The sequence below is a fragment of the Copadichromis virginalis genome, linkage group LG8 (genome assembly GCF_057382275.1).
Source record: "Copadichromis virginalis isolate Kocher_CV1m ecotype Utaka linkage group LG8, C_Virginalis_male_GT1.1, whole genome shotgun sequence".
NCBI classification, from domain to species: domain Eukaryota; kingdom Metazoa; phylum Chordata; class Actinopteri; order Cichliformes; family Cichlidae; genus Copadichromis; species Copadichromis virginalis.
In genome coordinates, this window is record NC_140625.1 from 13,798,578 (window position 1) to 13,816,601 (window position 18,024).

Genomic DNA, 18,024 nt, shown 5'->3' on the forward strand with positions numbered 1-18,024 from the left:
CAATGCAGCTTTGATGCTGGATGGAGACAGCAACGCATTTTAAAACCCTGACTTGGACTGTGGGAATCAAGTCTTTACAATACGCACACACACACACACACACACACACACACACACACACACACACACACACACACACACACACACACACACACACACACACACCAGCCTGACCAATAAGAGCCAAGAGTTGCAGTGATAGGCAGGCTGAACCAGCAAATAGCCAGAAACAACTGGTCAGTGCAGCACCGCCTCAGGTACCACATACAGATTTTAACTGGCTTCTGACTTTGTGTGGTGTGGAGTATGCTAGATTTTATATAAATATGGATGAGATTAGCTGGGGATGAACAAAATCTCCTTCAGCAACTATTAAATAGCCAGAAGGGGCCAGACAGTCAATATATTAATTCAGCGTTCCTACAGAACAGACCGTAAAGCATTCCCAAAAAGTCAAAACAATTATTTTAGCAGCTGATTTCTGTACTTAAAAAAACCCCAAACAAACATTTATTATAGCTCTATTATGTAGGTAATGTAGGAGACGTGGACACAAATACACAGAGGGTTAACGAGGGAAGTGGGAGCACACGGGGAACACAGGCGACACTGATAATCATAACGAGACACGGCAGGAGTAACACAACACTGACGGGAGACTATCAAAGTAAAACAGGAAGCACACAGAGACGCAGACCAGATTGGAAGAGAACACAGACATAGCGGGCTGGGAAAACATGGAATAAAACACAAGGAGGAGAAACGAGGCATGGGGGCTGGCAGATACACAGAGGGGGCACACAGGGGGTAAAGTCACGAGGGGAAATCAAATAAGCAACATCTTAACAGAACAACCGAGGGACCCTAAAGCTGACATCAAACAACAACAATACAAGACACACAAAAAACCAGGTAGAAGTCCCAGGACCATGACATGCAGGTGGTTACATATGGTTAAAATGATTCAAATGCACTAAGTATGCATGTTTTTCATATCAATATAGTCCATAACTTGATTACTGTCTGTAGCCCACATGATTAAACACTTTAGTTACATAAAACATGTGAGGTTAGATTTTATCTACTGTATAGCCTGTATAGTAAATTGATATGTAGCCCAATAAGTATAAAATCCAGAAAGCTACACAACATGGGGCGGTTCATTTACAAACACAGTTCTAACTTGAGTTTCACACAGTTTTTATTAGAAAACAATCAAATTGTTAAATGCTTCAAGTACACAAAATGTCAGAAATCTGCACCGTCATGAACAGAAATTTAGACCTAATTTTTCGTGATTTGTTGATTAACCCTCCGAGGTCTAAATCCCACGTTGTGCACATCAACATCACAGATTTGTACAAATAAAATTTATAACAAAGACATGTTAAATATTAAGCACTGGAAACAGCTTGTTGTTTTGTTGCCATAGCGTTTTGTTTTGTCTCCATTTAAAAGATATCAAAATCTGAGCAAACAACTTGATGTCAAAAGAATCTCTGCACATTCCGCAGTCTTTGCTGCTAAAGTGACATCACAGCATTTAAGCATGTTTGAATGAAAACATCAGCATATGAACACAAAACGGAAGAGACACTGCAACCGAATGAAAGCAGACCACTATTTAGTGACATTTGGACGTTTCCCTGAGGATTAACTGCTGTGTAATCTACCAAGAACTAAAGTAAGCTCAAATTTCAGTTTATAAACTCAAGATCATTTACTTAAATATATAAAGCCTGATTTCCCTGCTTGCCAGGACAGTATTTATGTACTTTACATTGTGCAAGACTAGACTATATTTTCCATCATAGAGAGGATGATGTGGATCTATTATTCAGGAAAACAAATGAAGACTTAACTATTTGTCAGCTGATGTAATATTTGACAAATGATACATAAATTAGAAAATGTTCTTAATCATATCTTAGAGTGACAGAAGCTCTTTTTAACACGATTATTTCTCAGATTATTTTGTTCATTTAGGAAAATAGAGAAGACGTAAGTTTTGTTCTCAAACAAACTATTAGAATTTCTGAGAAACTGAGCCTACGTGCACATGTACACGGCTATTTTTGAAAGCGCAGCTTTGTCTCTGCATTTGGGCCTTTCGTCCACACCTAAACAGCAGATTGAGTCACTGAAAGGTGAGATTTTTAAAAAGGACGTTTTTGTGTTTAGGTGTGGACGAGGAAAACGGACATTTACTCAGGCAATGTCAAAAGTGTGCGCCGCTGTTGAAGTCATGCTGTGGCCACGTTATTGTTTACATGAGATCAATTTCTACAATGGCAGATGTAGACAACATACTGTGTCTGTTAATCTTAGTATCTGCAGTTTTTACACGCTTACATCAGACGTGGATTCTACATTCAACACAGACGCTCTCCCAACCCAAATCCTGACGTCGGTTTGGAAGAAATGTAATTTTAAAAAATGACATTTATGTATGCTGTATGCATTTAGTCCATTCCAAAGTTGTGAGTCTGTCTTTAGTTATTAACATTTGAAACGATGAAGGCACGTGAAAGTAACACAAAATTAGCTGCTTTTCCAGAAAAAGACAAAAACTTCTCAGAAGTACGTAAGGTTTTATGAGGTTTTCCCACCCAGGCTTCTAGACTTCTGATTGGCCAACATTTCTACACGGTTAAGATTTGGCGTGTTCTTGACAGCGTTTCACTTTGTTTTTAGTGTTTAGATGTGGAAGGAGATATTTTTTCAAAACTGCACATGTGGACTGGATTTTTTTTTTTTTTAAACGAAAAAGGAAAATTGTCCGTTTTCAAACATAGCCGTGTACGTTTGGACGCAGCCTAAAGTCATCACAAAAAAAGCAAATTCTCTGAACATTCTGGGTTGAGGTTTAGTGATCATTGTTGTTTTGTGTTCCTTGTAGTCAAAATGAGTGCAAGTGGAGACGGACCACAAAATAACCAAAACGGTAAGCACATGTACTCAGTCTTGAAATTGATGAAAAACAGATTTTCAGCAGATAGTTATGGATGTTAATTAAAAGATTTAATGATCTTGCAGGCCAACAGGTTAACCCACGAATGTTGGCAAATGGAGATCAGGAACCTGCTAATGGCTTCCTGAACGATCTGTATCTCGCTCTCTGTGATTGTTGTTGCTTTCTACATGAGCTAATAGCTTCAGTACTGGCACAATATGACAATTACCTTTATGGGGACGAAGACGATGACGACGACGACGACGACGATGACGACGACGACGACGACGATGACGACGACAACGACGATGACGGCGACGACGATGACGGCGACAACGATGACGACGACGACGATGACGGCGGCGACGGCGACGACGACGACGACGACAACGATGTTCAAAATATTCATGTGAGGGACAATAATGCCAATGGTGACAACGATGAACAGCACGGGGATCACAATGATGTGGTTGTGATCATTTTCAATGTTGGTGGCATTGAAAATGAGGAGGCATTTGAAGGCCGCATGGATGGTCGCCAGTACATCCCAGAAGAGGACCCTCAGCCAGGTGTTTCCAGGAAGAGGTCTAGAGAGAGGGATGAAGAAGATTTAGGAGCAAACAAAAGAATGAGATGGAGCGATGATGACTCTGAAGTATTTGAAGATGCGCACGAAGAGCTTGAACACGAAACTGGAGGCTCGAGGAAGCGTTCCCGAGAGGATTTTGAGCAAGAAGAGGAATACTTGCCTGTGTGCAAACTTCAGAGGTGTTCAATTGAGTCGACCAGCAGCAATGAAGACTAAGACTACTTCGACGGGTTTTTTCAGTATCCTTTCAGTAATCTGATGGCCTACTCAGGTGATCCTGAATCCTCTATGCTGCAATAAGCTGGGCATACACTGTGCTGCGATTTTTCAGTCGCGTTATTCGGCTCCTGATCAAACTGTAGGATTGACTCGCAGGGGTGAGAAGTTTGATCAAGGCCAAACTCGGGACGATCCCCAAAACGATCGCACGACTGAAAAATCGGCTCAAAATGGGCCAAAAATCGCACAGTGTATGCCCAGCATTAGGCTGCCGGGGGATTCCCATGATGCACTGGGTGTTTCTTCTTCACCCACTATGTTTAATAGACCTCTGCACTGAATGGTACTTGTTATTAACCTCTGTCTCTGTTCCATGTCTTTATACTATTTTCCTTGCCCCTCCCCAACCGGTCGCAGCAGATGGCCGCCCCTCCCTGAGCCTGGTTCTGCTGGAGGTTTCTTCCTGTTAAAAGGGAGTTTTTCCTTCCCACTGTCGCCAAAGTGCTTGCTCATAGGGGGTCATATGATTGTTGGGGTTTTCTTTGTAAGTATATCTTACAATATAAAGCGCCTTCAGGTGACTGTTGCTGTCATTTGGCGCTCTTTAAATAAAATTGAATTGAAAATTAAATAGATGTCACTGTGATGATTTCTTCCCTGCGTAGAAAGCTTAGACCCAAATGCAGATTCAATGCACATGGTTAAACTATTTATGAGACTTTAGAGAGGGAATGGAGAACGTGGCTCGAGCTAGGAGTGTCAGCAGACAGCAGGAACCAGAGGAAAAGCTATCGAGAGACTGAACACCTGGCTCCTGATGGGAACAATCCAACGGGAATTCTGCAACAGAGGGAGAAGAAGTTGCTGGACGGGTAAGGGAGTTTGAGGGTAGGATGAGTATGTTGGCAGAGGAGACCTAAACACAGGGAAAACAAGGTTAAACACAGGGAAGGAGCACGCCAGAACTGGAGCAGAGGGGAAGCCTAGTTACCACTGGAGATGGCAGAACAAACTGGCGAGGAGTAGCAGGCAGCGCTGGTTTAAGAAGCCCTCCTGCTGATTGTTTGCAGATGAGGCCCAGGTGAGATGCTGGAAACTCCACCTCTGAAGTGTGGACACAGTATCCCCATTCCAAGTGGAAAAGCCCCTCAGACACTTCCATGGTGCATGACAAGAAGGATGAGAAAGCATTCATGGTCCATCCATCCCTCCGTCAGCGTAATGCCTAAAAGTTTATTCAGATGTAAATGTATTACATTTTTAAATAAAGATCATCAGTGTTTTTAATGACGCTGCAGTTCATTCATGTGTCTCTATTGGACAGTGTTGTAGAAGTTACAGAAGACAGGAATCAGTTCCAGCTTGGCCTGACATTTGATCACTAGTGATGTGTGATACCACTGATTTCCTTTCCGATCCCATACCAAGTAAAATTCAGGGTGGTATCGACGATACTGCTCCGATACTTTGTACAAAAACTTTACTCTTTTATTGTATCTCAAATTATAGCGTCATAATCATTACAGGACATCAGATTACTTGTTCTTATCACTTAATAATGCAGAATTCATCATATAGAAATCAAAAACCTGAAGTTGTGCACTATGTGAACACCTTGCCTGCCTGCAGCACTAAAGGACTCCCTGAGAGACGTCTGTCTCACCCTAGCAGCACCCGTCCTTCTCCTCCTCTTCAGTTTGCCTCAACATAAGCTCGTCATATTCTGTGATATGATTTACTTTGAGGTGTTTGACAAGGTTAGTGGTGTTGCCACAACACCTCACTTTCTTGCCACATGTATCGCAAACCACGTCTGGGCTGTTTGTGGATGTAAAATACGTGCGCACATGACTCCAGTTACGCTCAGCCATTGTTGTGAGTGCGCACGCCACAGGCTGCCACACATTTATACAGCCGTATTTCACACATGACTATAAAAGGCGGAAGAGGGAGTAGTTCTTTCCAATGTAGACAATCTGAATGATAGTTTCTTTCCACTGTGTTCCTGTTAATGAAAAACTACAATTTACCCCAAAATGATTCAAATATCGATATTTTAATGTGGAAACCTTCTGTTTCCACATCTGGACTTTCTGTTGCTGCCCACGCGGGTGAAACTTTCTTTGAAGTGGCTCATTGAAGTTGTAATTGATAATCAATTCCCACACAATGAGAGAATCCAATCAATTTGTTTATCAGGGGAAAGGTGTGATTTCTTAGGACACTGGAGCCTAACATTAACTGGTTTAAAATTAGCTTATTTCCATAAGAAGAAAAACATACTGAGAAAGAGATCACCAAAATATACATGTACAAATGTGAAATAGTCATATGTAGTGTGAAAGAGCTATTTGACATCTTTAAATTCAAAGTAATGTATAAATCCACTTACATAAAACATGAAAAGGCGGCGCAGCGATGCCCATCTCAGCCAGTGTATGATGGTGGGGCAAGATGGCAGCTTCCACAACATGACGCCAGCTCCTATGTATTTTTAGTAGATAAATGATACGTTTATGTATCAATTTGTTGGAAGATGTAATTACACCTTAATTATGTAATTAGAAGCAAAAATGATTTTTTTTAATCAAATCACCTCAAAAAATTACTGTACTTACTTTCTAAATCATTCTTTACCTCTGAAAGGGGTGGCTGTGGCTCAGGAGGTGGAGCAGGTCATCTACTAATCAGATGGTTTTTGGATCGATCCCTGGCTGCTCCAGACTGCATGCTAACTGTCCTTGGGCAAGACATTAACCCCAAGTCACTCTCTGATGCATTCATCAGAGTATGAATGTGTGTGAATGTTAGGTAGAAAGCACAGAAAAAGGGCTTCTATGAACAGGTGTGAATGAGGCAACCTGTATAGAGCGCTTTGAATGTTCAGGTAGAGTAGAAAAGCACTGTAAAAATTTCTCTGTGTTGATTTCTTTTGGACCTCAAACATTACTCACCTTGTTGCAGGTTTCTTTATTAATGCTGAAAACCCAGAATGGAAACTGACCTTACTGCTTCCTTCCTTTCCAAACTATTGCGGCTCCTCCAACCAACGGCCGCGGCAGGCTAAACATGAGGACACAGATGACGTGCAACAGTAAACACATGAGATACACCTCTGTACTATTTGCTACTTTTATTCCACATACAACTGTCCACTGTACAAATCGGCACACGGGCTCAAACCATTAAACAAATGCACAGACTGCACAAATAACTGCACCATTTACTATGCCAAATTTCAACATTGGCCTATTGCATAACTTAGTGCAGAAGTATACATAAACCAAAAGATGCATCAAAATGATTCAAGCTGCGCTCAAGCTGCAGTCAACAGAAGGTTTCGCCTCATGCTCACCCTACCTTTCTGCTCATTAACATCAGGTGCCGTGAACAGGTGAGTGCAACCACATTTATCACACCCATTAAATCCTTTTATCTCATTGTGTTTGAATAATTGTAATTCCTTCTACTGGGATCTCAGCCAGAAGTCCATCTTTCACCTCCAGCTCATTTAAATCTCAGCTGCCAGACTTATAACAAATTCAAAGAAATAAATCATCATTCTCCTCCTCACAACCTTTTGGGTATACGATACATGGGTACAAGCCTTGTTACAGATTTGGTCACTTTTTATGAACCAAGTCACTGCCTGCATTCTGCACATCAGACACTCTTAGCTGTCCGTGCAGCCTGGCTCAATGCAAAAAGAAAACAAACCGTTTCGTGTTTTAACTCTTTGAACTTTTCTTTTGTGTTTTTAACTAAGATTTTATTGTGTTCTTTAACACACTTTGTAACTGTTTTGAAAGTGCTAGGCAAATTAACTGTTAACTATTACTGTTATTATTGTTATTGACAGTCTGGAGCTTTGGCAGTATGGAAGGTGGATGCGAGAGGGAGACTTCATGGAAACCACCTTGTAAAACATGAATACAAGAAACCTTTAACTTGCTGCATCTTCAGACCGTCCACACCTGGAGAGTAAGCAGCCTTCGAAGTCCCATATCAAGTGGAAGAGTATGACATTTTTTTAATCAAATACTATTTTTTGTATTTTATTATAGTGATGTGGCAATGCTAGCTCGAGCATCTGTGAGAGGAGATGAGCGTGCGCTGGACAAGTTTAGCTGGAAGGGGGCACCTCTGAAGATGGGGCCACAGGAGGGACTTGGATTCTTTATCTGCACTGCAGATGGTAGGAGTTTGTGATTCCTGTTGGAGTTTGGAAAATTAAATCATTTGTTATTTTCAATGCATTTGACCATACTTTCTTTAAGACACAATTTGTTTTTTCATTGCCTTGTATAATTTTGTCTGAGGCCAGCAGTCTTCTGCAGTCACAGCCCTCAATGTATAAAGGCTGTTTATTTTATTTGTTTGTTCTGTAAATTGCATTGATGATACTTTGCTTTATTTTTGAACAGTTACGAAGAACAGTATGAGAAAAGTGTTCATGGTTTTAGAAAGTCTGATTAATCCAGCAGACTTGTTGAAAATTATATCAAAAGTGTATTTTGCCTCTGTGAAGCAGTAATCCTGTGGGAGTCTCCAGAAAGGGGAAAATACAACAAGCTATAATGCTATTGATCCAGAATCCAGTCTGATCTTTAATAAATATGAACACTTTGTGGTTTGAGCTGTCAGATATTCCACTTATTTCATCTTTAATCCCATGTCTTATGCATATAGGTAAAGTCCATAGTGTGGATGAGTATTGTAAGACGAGTGTCCTTCTCAGTGTGGAGGGCTCCATCAAGAAACTTCTCTACATGCTACGTGCTACATAACTATGTTTTGTCTCTTGATGAGACTCTGGGATATGAGAGGGGAGAGATGATCAACTGTGTTTCATACTGTGCAGGCAAAGGCAAAAGTTTGCACAGAATTGTAAATGAAAAGAAGCTTTTTCTTTCCCATCACCATATTCCTGAATGTTTGCAAATGCATAGGTTAAAAAAAAAAAAACTCGTTGCTTTTTTAAAAATTCTGCAACACTCAGAAATCCTAGCAGCTGGCACCACCAATGGACGCATAGCAATGTGGAGGATGGTGGTGCAGTCGGGTAGCAGTAGAGGTGACACTAAGCCCCAGTGGAAACTGCAGACACCAACAGAAATTGGAGGAAATGTCACTCAGCTACAGGTAATGTCTTGACCAGCATTAGTACATTACTTTCGTTTGGTTTAATTACACTTTTATTTTAACTGGAGATTGACAGTAACAACACTGTTTTTCTTTGAGCCAAAATTTCATTGAAGGAAATTTCAATGCAGCTTTGATGCTGGATGGAGACAGCAACGCATTTTAAAACCCTGACTTGGACTGTGGGAATCAAGTCTTTACAATACGCACACACACACACACACACACACACACACACACACACACACACACACACACACACACACACACACACACACACACACACCAGCCTGACCAATAAGAGCCAAGAGTTGCAGTGATAGGCAGGCTGAACCAGCAAATAGCCAGAAACAACTGGTCAGTGCAGCACCGCCTCAGGTACCACATACAGATTTTAACTGGCTTCTGACTTTGTGTGGTGTGGAGTATGCTAGATTTTATATAAATATGGATGAGATTAGCTGGGGATGAACAAAATCTCCTTCAGCAACTATTAAATAGCCAGAAGGGGCCAGACAGTCAATATATTAATTCAGCGTTCCTACAGAACAGACCGTAAAGCATTCCCAAAAAGTCAAAACAATTATTTTAGCAGCTGATTTCTGTACTTAAAAAAACCCCAAACAAACATTTATTATAGCTCTATTATGTAGGTAATGTAGGAGACGTGGACACAAATACACAGAGGGTTAACGAGGGAAGTGGGAGCACACGGGGAACACAGGCGACACTGATAATCATAACGAGACACGGCAGGAGTAACACAACACTGACGGGAGACTATCAAAGTAAAACAGGAAGCACACAGAGACGCAGACCAGATTGGAAGAGAACACAGACATAGCGGGCTGGGAAAACATGGAATAAAACACAAGGAGGAGAAACGAGGCATGGGGGCTGGCAGATACACAGAGGGGGCACACAGGGGGTAAAGTCACGAGGGGAAATCAAATAAGCAACATCTTAACAGAACAACCGAGGGACCCTAAAGCTGACATCAAACAACAACAATACAAGACACACAAAAAACCAGGTAGAAGTCCCAGGACCATGACATGCAGGTGGTTACATATGGTTAAAATGATTCAAATGCACTAAGTATGCATGTTTTTCATATCAATACAGTCCATAACTTGATTACTGTCTGTAGCCCACATGATTAAACACTTTAGTTACATAAAACATGTGAGTTTAGATTTTATCTACTGTATAGCCTGTATAGTAAATTAATATGTAGCCCAATAAGTATAAAATCCAGAAAGCTACACAACATGGGACGGTTCATTTACAAACACAGTTCTAACTTGAGTTTCACACAGTTTTTATTAGAAAACAATCAAATTGTTAAATGCTTCAAGTACACAAAATGTCAGAAATCTGCACCGTCATGAACAGAAATTTAAACCTAATTTTTCGTGATTTGTTGATTAACCCTCCGAGGTCTAAATCCCACGTTGTGCACATCAACATCACAGATTTGTACAAATAAAATTTATAACAAAGACATGTTAAATATTAAGCACTGGAAACAGCTTGTTGTTTTGTTGCCATAGCGTTTTGTTTTGTCTCCATTTAAAAGATATCAAAATCTGAGCAAACAACTTGATGTCAAAAGAATCTCTGCACATTCCGCAGTCTTTGCTGCTAAAGTGACATCACAGCATTTAAGCATGTTTGAATGAAAACATCAGCATATGAACACAAAACTGAAGAGACACTGCAACCGAATGAAAGCAGACCACTATTTAGTGACATTTGGACGTTTCCCTGAGGATTAACTGCTGTGTAATCTACCAAGAACTAAAGTAAGCTCAAATTTCAGTTTATAAACTCAAGATCATTTACTTAAATATATAAAGCCTGATTTCCCTGCTTGCCAGGACAGTATTTATGTACTTTACATTGTGCAAGACTAGACTATATTTTCCATCATAGAGAGGATGATGTGGATCTATTATTCAGGAAAACAAATGAAGACTTAACTATTTGTCAGCTGATGTAATATTTGACAAATGATACATAAATTAGAAAATGTTCTTAATCATATCTTAGAGTGACAGAAGCTCTTTTTAACACGATTATTTCTCAGATTATTTTGTTCATTTAGGAAAATAGAGAAGACGTAAGTTTTGTTCTCAAACAAACTATTAGAATTTCTGAGAAACTGAGCCTACGTGCACATGTACACGGCTATTTTTGAAAGCGCAGCTTTGTCTCTGCATTTGGGCCTTTCGTCCACACCTAAACAGCAGATTGAGTCACTGAAAGGTGAGATTTTTAAAAAGCACGTTTTTGTGTTCAGGTGTGGACGAGGAAAACGGACATTTACTCAGGCAATGTCAAAAGTGTGCGCCGCTGTTGAAGTCACGCTGTGGCCACGTTATTGTTTACGTGAGATCAATTTCTACAATGGCAGATGTAGACAACATACTGTGTCTGTTAATCTTAGTATCTGCAGTTTTTACACGCTTACATCAGACGTGGATTCTACATTCAACACAGACGCTCTCCCAACCCAAATCCTGACGTCGGTTTGGAAGAAATGTAATTTAAAAAAATGACATTTATGTATGCTGTATGCATTTAGTCCATTCCAAAGTTGTGAGTCTGTCTTTAGTTATTAACATTTGAAACGATGAAGGCACGTGAAAGTAACACAAAATTAGCTGCTTTTCCAGAAAAAGACAAAAACTTCTCAGAAGTACGTAAGGTTTTATGAGGTTTTCCCACCCAGGCTTCTAGACTTCTGATTGGCCAACATTTCTACACGGTTAAGATTTGGCGTGTTCTTGACAGCGTTTCACTTTGTTTTTAGTGTTTAGATGTGGAAGGAGATATTTTTTCAAAACTGCACATGTGGACTGGATTTTTTTTTTTTAAACGAAAAAGGAAAAACGTCCGTTTTCAAACATAGCCGTGTACGTTTGGACGCAGCCTAAAGTCATCACAAAAAAAGCAAATTCTCTGAACATTCTGGGTTGAGGTTTAGTGATCATTGTTGTTTTGTGTTCCTTGTAGTCAAAATGAGTGCAAGTGGAGACGGACCACAAAATAACCAAAACGGTAAGCACATGTACTCAGTCTTGAAATTGATGAAAAACAGATTTTCAGCAGATAGTTATGGATGTTAATTAAAAGATTTAATGATCTTGCAGGCCAACAGGTTAACCCACGAATGTTGGCAAATGGAGATCAGGAACCTGCTAATGGCTTCCTGAACAGACTGTATCGCGCTCTCCATGAATATTGTTGCTTTCTAGATGAGCTAATAGCTTCAGTACTGGCACAATATGACAATTACCTTTACGGGGACGAAGACGATGACGACGACGACGATGACGACGACGACGATGACGACGACGACGATGACGACGACGACGACGACGACGACGACGACGACGACGACGACGACAACGACAACGACGGTGACGACGACGACGATGATGACGACAATGACGGCGGCGACGGCGACGGCGACGACGATGTTCAAAATATTCATGTGAGGGACAATAATGCCAATGGTGACAACGATGAACAGCACGGGGATGCTGTGGTTGTGATCATTTTCAATGTTGGTGGCATTGAAAATGAGGAGGCATTTGAAGGCCGCATGGATGGTCGCCAGTACATCCCAGAAGAGGACCCTCAGCCAGGTGTTTCCAGGAAGAGGTCTAGAGAGAGGGATGAAGAAGATTTAGGAGCAAACAAAAGAATGAGATGGAGCGATGATGACTCTGAAGTATTTGAAGATGCGCACGAAGAGCTTGAACATGAAACTGGAGGCTCGAGGAAGCGTTCCCGAGAGGATTTTGAGGAAGAAGAGCAATACTTGCCTGTGTGCAAACTTCAGAGGTGTTCAATTGAGTCGACCAGCAGCAATGAAGACTAAGACTACTTCGACAGGTTTTTTCAGTATCCTTTCAGTAATCTGATGGCCTACTCAGGTGATCCTGAATCCTCTATGCTGCAATAAGCTGGGCATACACTGTGCTGCGATTTTTCAGTCGCGTTATTCGGCTCCTGATCAAACTGTAGGATTGACTCGCAGGGGTGAGAAGTTTGATCAAGGCCAAACTCGGGACGATCCCCAAAACGATCGCACGACTGAAAAATCGGCTCAAAATGGGCCAAAAATCGCACAGTGTATGCCCAGCATTAGGCTGCCGGGGGATTCCCATGATGCACTGGGTGTTTCTTCTTCACCCACTATGTTTAATAGACCTCTCTGCACTGAATGGTACTTGTTATTAACCTCTGTCTCTGTTCCATGTCTTTATACTATTTTCCTTGCCCCTCCCCAACCGGTCGCAGCAGATGGCCGCCCCTCCCTGAGCCTGGTTCTGCTGGAGGTTTCTTCCTGTTAAAAGGGAGTTTTTCCTTCCCACTGTCGCCAAAGTGCTTGCTCATAGGGGGTCATATGATTGTTGGGGTTTTCTTTGTAAGTATATCTTACAATATAAAGCGCCTTCAGGTGACTGTTGCTGTCATTTGGCGCTCTTTAAATAAAATTGAATTGAAAATTAAATAGATGTCACTGTGATGATTTCTTCCCTGCATAGAAAGCTTAGACCCAAATGCAGATTCAATGCACATGGTTAAACTATTTATGAGACTTTAGAGAGGGAATGGAGAACGTGGCTCGAGCTAGGAGTGTCAGCAGACAGCAGGAACCAGAGGAAAAGCTATCGAGAGACTGAACACCTGGCTCCTGATGGGAACAATCCAACGGGAATTCTGCAACAGAGGGAGAAGAAGTTGCTGGACGGGTAAGGGAGTTTGAGGGTAGGATGAGTACGTTGGCAGAGGAGACCTAAACACAGGGAAAACAAGGTTAAACACAGGGAAGGAGCACGCCAGAACTGGAGCAGAGGGGAAGCCTAGTTACCACTGGAGATGGCAGAACAAACTGGCGAGGAGTAGCAGGCAGCGCTGGTTTAAGAAGCCCTCCTGCTGATTGTTTGCAGATGAGGCCCAGGTGAGATGCTGGAAACTCCACCTCTGAAGTGTGGACACAGTATCCCCATTCCAAGTGGAAAAGCCCCTCAGACACTTCCATGGTGCATGACAAGAAGGATGAGAAAGCATTCATGGTCCATCCATCCCTCCGTCAGCGTAATGCCTAAAAGTTTATTCAGATGTAAATGTATTACATTTTTAAATAAAGATCATCAGTGTTTTTAATGACGCTGCATTTCATTCACGTGTCTCTATTGGACAGTGTTGTAGAAGTTACAGAAGACAGGAATCAGTTCCAGCTTGGCCTGACATTTGATCACTAGTGATGTGTGATACCACTGATTTCCTTTCCGATCCCATACCAAGTAAAATTCAGGGTGGTATCGACGATACTGCTCCGATACTTTGTACAAAAACTTTACTCTTTTATTGTATCTCAAATTATAGCGTCATAATCATTACAGGACATCAGATTACTTGTTCTTATCACTTAATAATGCAGAATTCATCATATAGAAATCAAAAACCTGAAGTTGTGCACTATGTGAACACCTTGCCTGCCTGCAGCACTAAAGGACTCCCTGAGAGACGTCTGTCTCACCCTAGCAGCACCCGTCCTTCTCCTCCTCTTCAGTTTGCCTCAACATAAGCTCGTCATATTCTGTGATATGATTTACTTTGAGGTGTTTGACAAGGTTAGTGGTGTTGCCACAACACCTCACTTTCTTGCCACATGTATCGCAAACCACGTCTGGGCTGTTTGTGGATGTAAAATACGTGCGCACATGACTCCAGTTACGCTCAGCCATTGTTGTGAGTGCGCACGCCACAGGCTGCCACACATTTATACAGCCGTATTTCACACATGACTATAAAAGGCGGAAGAGGGAGTAGTTCTTTCCAATGTAGACAATCTGAATGATAGTTTCTTTCCACTGTGTTCCTGTTAATGAAAAACTACAATTTACCCCAAAATGATTCAAATATCGATATTTTAATGTGGAAACCTTCTGTTTCCACATCTGGACTTTCTGTTGCTGCCCACGCGGGTGAAACTTTCTTTGAAGTGGCTCATTGAAGTTGTAATTGATAATCAATTCCCACACAATGAGAGAATCCAATCAATTTGTTTATCAGGGGAAAGGTGTGATTTCTTAGGACACTGGAGCCTAACATTAACTGGTTTAAAATTAGCTTATTTCCATAAGAAGAAAAACATACTGAGAAAGAGATCACCAAAATATACATGTACAAATGTGAAATAGTCATATGTAGTGTGAAAGAGCTATTTGACATCTTTAAATTCAAAGTAATGTATAAATCCACTTACATAAAACATGAAAAGGCGGCGCAGCGATGCCCATCTCAGCCAGTGTATGATGGTGGGGCAAGATGGCAGCTTCCACAACATGACGCCAGCTCCTATGTATTTTTAGTAGATAAATGATACGTTTATGTATCAATTTGTTGGAAGATGTAATTACACCTTAATTATGTAATTAGAAGCAAAAATGATTTTTTTTAATCAAATCACCTCAAAAAATTACTGTACTTACTTTCTAAATCATTCTTTACCTCTGAAAGGGGTGGCTGTGGCTCAGGAGGTGGAGCAGGTCATCTACTAATCAGATGGTTTTTGGATCGATCCCTGGCTGCTCCAGACTGCATGCTAACTGTCCTTGGGCAAGACATTAACCCCAAGTCACTCTCTGATGCATTCATCAGAGTATGAATGTGTGTGAATGTTAGGTAGAAAGCACAGAAAAAGGGCTTCTATGAACAGGTGTGAATGAGGCAACCTGTATAGAGCGCTTTGAATGTTCAGGTAGAGTAGAAAAGCACTGTAAAAATTTCTCTGTGTTGATTTCTTTTGGACCTCAAACATTACTCACCTTGTTGCAGGTTTCTTTATTAATGCTGAAAACCCAGAATGGAAACTGACCTTACTGCTTCCTTCCTTTCCAAACTATTGCGGCTCCTCCAACCAACGGCCGCGGCAGGCTAAACATGAGGACACAGATGACGTGCAACAGTAAACACATGAGATACACCTCTGTACTATTTGCTACTTTTATTCCACATACAACTGTCCACTGTACAAATCGGCACACGGGCTCAAACCATTAAACAAATGCACAGACTGCACAAATAACTGCACCATTTACTATGCCAAATTTCAACATTGGCCTATTGCATAACTTAGTGCAGAAGTATACATAAACCAAAAGATGCATCAAAATGATTCAAGCTGCGCTCAAGCTGCAGTCAACAGAAGGTTTCGCCTCATGCTCACCCTACCTTTCTGCTCATTAACATCAGGTGCCGTGAACAGGTGAGTGCAACCACATTTATCACACCCATTAAATCCTTTTATCTCATTGTGTTTGAATAATTGTAATTCCTTCTACTGGGATCTCAGCCAGAAGTCCATCTTTCACCTCCAGCTCATTTAAATCTCAGCTGCCAGACTTATAACAAATTCAAAGAAATAAATCATCATTCTCCTCCTCACAACCTTTTGGGTATACGATACATGGGTACAAGCCTTGTTACAGATTTGGTCACTTTTTATGAACCAAGTCACTGCCTGCATTCTGCACATCAGACACTCTTAGCTGTCCGTGCAGCCTGGCTCAATGCAAAAAGAAAACAAACCGTTTCGTGTTTTAACTCTTTGAACTTTTCTTTTGTGTTTTTAACTAAGATTTTATTGTGTTCTTTAACACACTTTGTAACTGTTTTGAAAGTGCTAGGCAAATTAACTGTTAACTATTACTGTTATTATTGTTATTGACAGTCTGGAGCTTTGGCAGTATGGAAGGTGGATGCGAGAGGGAGACTTCATGGAAACCACCTTGTAAAACATGAATACAAGAAACCTTTAACTTGCTGCATCTTCAGACCGTCCACACCTGGAGAGTAAGCAGCCTTCGAAGTCCCATATCAAGTGGAAGAGTATGACATTTTTTTAATCAAATACTATTTTTTGTATTTTATTATAGTGATGTGGCAATGCTAGCTCGAGCATCTGTGAGAGGAGATGAGCGTGCGCTGGACAAGTTTAGCTGGAAGGGGGCACCTCTGAAGATGGGGCCACAGGAGGGACTTGGATTCTTTATCTGCACTGCAGATGGTAGGAGTTTGTGATTCCTGTTGGAGTTTGGAAAATTAAATCATTTGTTATTTTCAATGCATTTGACCATACTTTCTTTAAGACACAATTTGTTTTTTCATTGCCTTGTATAATTTTGTCTGAGGCCAGCAGTCTTCTGCAGTCACAGCCCTCAATGTATAAAGGCTGTTTATTTTATTTGTTTGTTCTGTAAATTGCATTGATGATACTTTGCTTTATTTTTGAACAGTTACGAAGAACAGTATGAGAAAAGTGTTCATGGTTTTAGAAAGTCTGATTAATCCAGCAGACTTGTTGAAAATTATATCAAAAGTGTATTTTGCCTCTGTGAAGCAGTAATCCTGTGGGAGTCTCCAGAAAGGGGAAAATACAACAAGCTATAATGCTATTGATCCAGAATCCAGTCTGATCTTTAATAAATATGAACACTTTGTGGTTTGAGCTGTCAGATATTCCACTTATTTCATCTTTAATCCCATGTCTTATGCATATAGGTAAAGTCCATAGTGTGGATGAGTATTGTAAGACGAGTGTCCTTCTCAGTGTGGAGGGCTCCATCAAGAAACTTCTCTACATGCTACGTGCTACATAACTATGTTTTGTCTCTTGATGAGACTCTGGGATATGAGAGGGGAGAGATGATCAACTGTGTTTCATACTGTGCAGGCAAAGGCAAAAGTTTGCACAGAATTGTAAATGAAAAGAAGCTTTTTCTTTCCCATCACCATATTCCTGAATGTTTGCAAATGCATAGGTTAAAAAAAAAAAAACTCGTTGCTTTTTTAAAAATTCTGCAACACTCAGAAATCCTAGCAGCTGGCACCACCAATGGACGCATAGCAATGTGGAGGATGGTGGTGCAGTCGGGTAGCAGTAGAGGTGACACTAAGCCCCAGTGGAAACTGCAGACACCAACAGAAATTGGAGGAAATGTCACTCAGCTACAGGTAATGTCTTGACCAGCATTAGTACATTACTTTCGTTTGGTTTAATTACACTTTTATTTTAACTGGAGATTGACAGTAACAACAC

At 40.9% G+C, this 18,024-nt stretch overlaps 2 protein-coding genes and 2 long non-coding RNA genes across 5 annotated transcripts; all 4 read left to right on the forward strand.

The window, feature by feature from the left end:
* Positions 1-1,318: 1,318 nt before the first annotated feature.
* Positions 1,319-4,392, forward strand: LOC146702907 (uncharacterized). Its single transcript, XM_085465974.1, has 3 exons — positions 1,319-1,684; positions 2,900-2,944; positions 3,037-4,392. The coding sequence occupies exons 2-3, from the start codon at positions 2,905-2,907 to the stop codon at positions 3,756-3,758; spliced, it is 762 nt and encodes a 253-aa protein (XP_085322100.1). The 5' UTR covers positions 1,319-1,684; positions 2,900-2,904; the 3' UTR covers positions 3,759-4,392.
* Positions 4,393-6,931: 2,539 nt separating this feature from the next.
* LOC146702908 (uncharacterized) lies at positions 6,932-8,671 on the forward strand. The gene is made up of 3 exons (XR_014921916.1): positions 6,932-7,742; positions 7,826-7,956; positions 8,451-8,671. It is a non-coding gene; the product is annotated as an uncharacterized LOC146702908 (long non-coding RNA).
* A 1,522-nt stretch (positions 8,672-10,193) lies between these two features.
* LOC146702909 (uncharacterized) lies at positions 10,194-13,428 on the forward strand. Of its 2 annotated transcripts, XM_085465975.1 has the most exons (3): positions 10,195-10,708; positions 11,922-11,966; positions 12,059-13,428. In XM_085465975.1, exons 2-3 carry the CDS (start codon positions 11,927-11,929, stop codon positions 12,790-12,792), a joined length of 774 nt encoding a protein of 257 aa, XP_085322101.1. In that variant the 5' UTR covers positions 10,195-10,708; positions 11,922-11,926; the 3' UTR covers positions 12,793-13,428. The 2 variants fall into 2 exon arrangements, with proteins under 2 accessions (XP_085322102.1, XP_085322101.1); XM_085465976.1 differs by having other exon boundaries at positions 10,194-11,966.
* A 2,539-nt stretch (positions 13,429-15,967) lies between these two features.
* Positions 15,968-17,707, forward strand: LOC146702910 (uncharacterized). Its single transcript, XR_014921918.1, has 3 exons — positions 15,968-16,778; positions 16,862-16,992; positions 17,487-17,707. It is a non-coding gene; the product is annotated as an uncharacterized LOC146702910 (long non-coding RNA).
* The last annotated feature ends 317 nt before the right edge of the window (positions 17,708-18,024 follow it).

What these genes read in the sequence shown, in the direction of transcription:
- LOC146702907 (XM_085465974.1), top strand. Translation starts at nt 2,905, where the DNA reads ATGAGTGCAAGTGGAGACGGACCACAAAATAACCAAAACG. An exon ending in ACCACAAAATAACCAAAACG is followed by an intron (nt 2,945 to 3,036) that starts GTAAGCACATGT and finishes ATGATCTTGCAG; the next exon opens with GCCAACAGGTTAACCCACGA.
- LOC146702909 (XM_085465976.1), top strand. Translation starts at nt 11,927, where the DNA reads ATGAGTGCAAGTGGAGACGGACCACAAAATAACCAAAACG. An exon ending in ACCACAAAATAACCAAAACG is followed by an intron (nt 11,967 to 12,058) that starts GTAAGCACATGT and finishes ATGATCTTGCAG; the next exon opens with GCCAACAGGTTAACCCACGA.